Genomic DNA, 2,437 nt, shown 5'->3' on the forward strand with positions numbered 1-2,437 from the left:
TATTATAGAATATTGCCAATTTGTTTGAAAACTGCAATAAAGAAACAAATTGCCTAAAGAATTTAATGTTAAACTTCCATTATATTTAACGGAAAAATTTGGTAAAATTATAAAAGATTAGGATATATTAAGAATTTAATTGGAGGTTGTACAATAAGAAGAACACAAAGTACAATATGTTATAGCAGATTATTACACCAACATTTTTTTGTTCCAGTTAAGGGTCTAACATTATTGCCTCTTATTATAAGTGTTGATTAAAGATCCGACCCGTGAGCCAGTCTCACACAAGATTAAATTTAATCATACAAAATTTTAATTTTAATTTTAATTTTGTATGCTATAATAATAATACTTGACCAAATATATGAAATCAACTATATTATTATATTATACATTTTAATATATTTTCTTTTTTTTTTAAATTTTTTATTTAAATTCATAATAACAAATTTTTTTTTGTGCATCACACCGGTTAAACACTAGTATATGAGTTAAACACTAGTATATTTTAAAGTAATAGTTGTCATTTTGATGAATTTACAATATTGTTTTAATGAACCTAAAATTATGTGCAATCTATTTGAATTTTTAATAAACCTACATTAGTATCCATGATGCAACATGGACCTACTCCGCGATATATTTGCCTATATGTGGAATCAAGTTCTACTTTCACTTCCTTCTCATGTATTCCAAAAAGGAAAGATGCAAATGAGAAAACTTCCATGTTACACCAACTTATGGAAATCTCTATATAAATTGAAAGTTTTTGATTTTATGATGTATAATCAGAAAGTCTTAAGCAACCTCCATTGAAGCCACTATGAATTGTATTTGCAATTGCAAATTCACCAAGGGAAACTCTGATCAAATGTACTGGGAAAATGCATCCCCTTCAGCGTGTATGTTATCGTTATGTCCACCACTCTCATCCATCGTAGCAAGCATTGACTGGAAGTGTTGTGATTCTGGACGTGGGAACAATAGCTTCAGTCGGAAAGCATCAACCCCGTTGAGGTAATAGCGGAAAAGCCTCTTAGCTCTAACAAACCCAAGACGGCCATATAATGCAAGTGCACCTTTATTGGTAACTTCTGCTTCCAGAGTCACCTGAACAAGTTCAAATTATAACTCAAACACAAGTTGGTGGTTTCACATACGGATGACAATAGGAGCCATTAAGTATATGACTGTGAGTGAATGAACAGACAGGTCCTGTGTCCATAACTGAAAATGAATACATCCAATGAGAAGGATAATTAAGGTTAAAGAAAGATTTGTAACTCATTGCTCAAAATGGCTTTGGGAGAGACAGAACTGGTCCTCCGAGGTTTGTGAACTCATGGTCTCTCCAAATATCGGTATAACAAGAATTTGTGACACTTTATTTTGAGCCATTTCTTGTTAAACTCCTAAGTCGAACTAACAACAAATCCTATGCATTTTTTAAGGTGATTGCGGATATTAATTTTCTCTGCTTTCTTGTTTTCAAATTTCAACCCTATGGTCTCTAAATAAACTGTCAGCATAGAAACATAATTCTATGCTTCTCACAGGGTTCTAAGATCTGCTCTGCGCTAAACTCAGTCTAATAACAAAGAACCCCAACCAAGAAATGGGAAAAGTAATCTATCAATGAACAGGCAAAATAGTTCATGCATTGCAAACCTATAGCACGTGCTCTCTCTAGAATGTTGCTAACTAGAGCATCGTTAGTGGCATACCTCTTCACAGCCAGATTCCATCATTACTGTGATAGATCTTGTGACAAGTTCTGTGGCTAAAGCAAGGAAACAGTAGGTTAGAAATACACAACATGGTAAAACTCAAGTGTAATAAAACAGAATTTGAAATTTGATAGTCTTATAGTTGTAGAATTTACATTATGCAAAATAAAATTCCAAAGTGCATTCCGATTTTATGCAGTCCATTGCTTTAACCTTCTCAAAGTGTCCATGAACACTCATGTATGTAATTAATATATGCACTCTGCCAGTGGCAGACAAATTAAATTCTTGCTTTGTTTGCAATTTTCATCTTGGAAATTCTATTTCCCCATTTTCTGATATTGGGCCTTCAAGGTAAACATAATTTTAAAAATAAATTTTTCAGGCTTAACGTGCAATAAACAAAACCTAAGTTTTAGTCTTGAATTAGTAAAGGCCGGTAGCTGATGAAAGTGCCCAAGACTCGTATGGCCAAGGCTTTTACTGTATTAAGGGACTTGAAATTGCCTGTTTCTGGCTATGCGATGGATATTGCACTGGTCGAGTATCCGCCAGTTCGTGAAGTGTTCTCGTTTGCACTTGGTAATACAGTTGAACCGTGATGTTTTCAAAATGTGTAGTTCTGTTTTACACTTTGGTGTCATTTATATAACTGTTCCTCTAGAAACTAAGTGTAGAGTGTAACTGTGTTGCTATAGTTGCCAAAT

The 2,437-nt window shown here is 33.4% G+C and overlaps 1 protein-coding gene across 1 annotated transcript; it reads right to left on the reverse strand.

Moving 5' to 3' along the window:
* Positions 1 to 582: 582 nt before the first annotated feature.
* LOC116007993 (N-alpha-acetyltransferase MAK3-like) lies at positions 583 to 1,899 on the reverse strand. The gene is made up of 2 exons (XM_031248643.1): positions 1,728 to 1,899; positions 583 to 1,113 (listed from the first exon to the last, which is right to left on the reverse strand). The coding sequence occupies exons 1-2, from the start codon at positions 1,749 to 1,751 to the stop codon at positions 871 to 873; spliced, it is 267 nt and encodes an 88-aa protein (XP_031104503.1). The 5' UTR covers positions 1,752 to 1,899; the 3' UTR covers positions 583 to 870.
* Between the last annotated feature and the right edge of the window lie 538 nt (positions 1,900 to 2,437).

Source organism: Ipomoea triloba, chromosome 16 (assembly GCF_003576645.1).
Source record: "Ipomoea triloba cultivar NCNSP0323 chromosome 16, ASM357664v1".
NCBI lineage: Eukaryota > Viridiplantae > Streptophyta > Magnoliopsida > Solanales > Convolvulaceae > Ipomoea > Ipomoea triloba.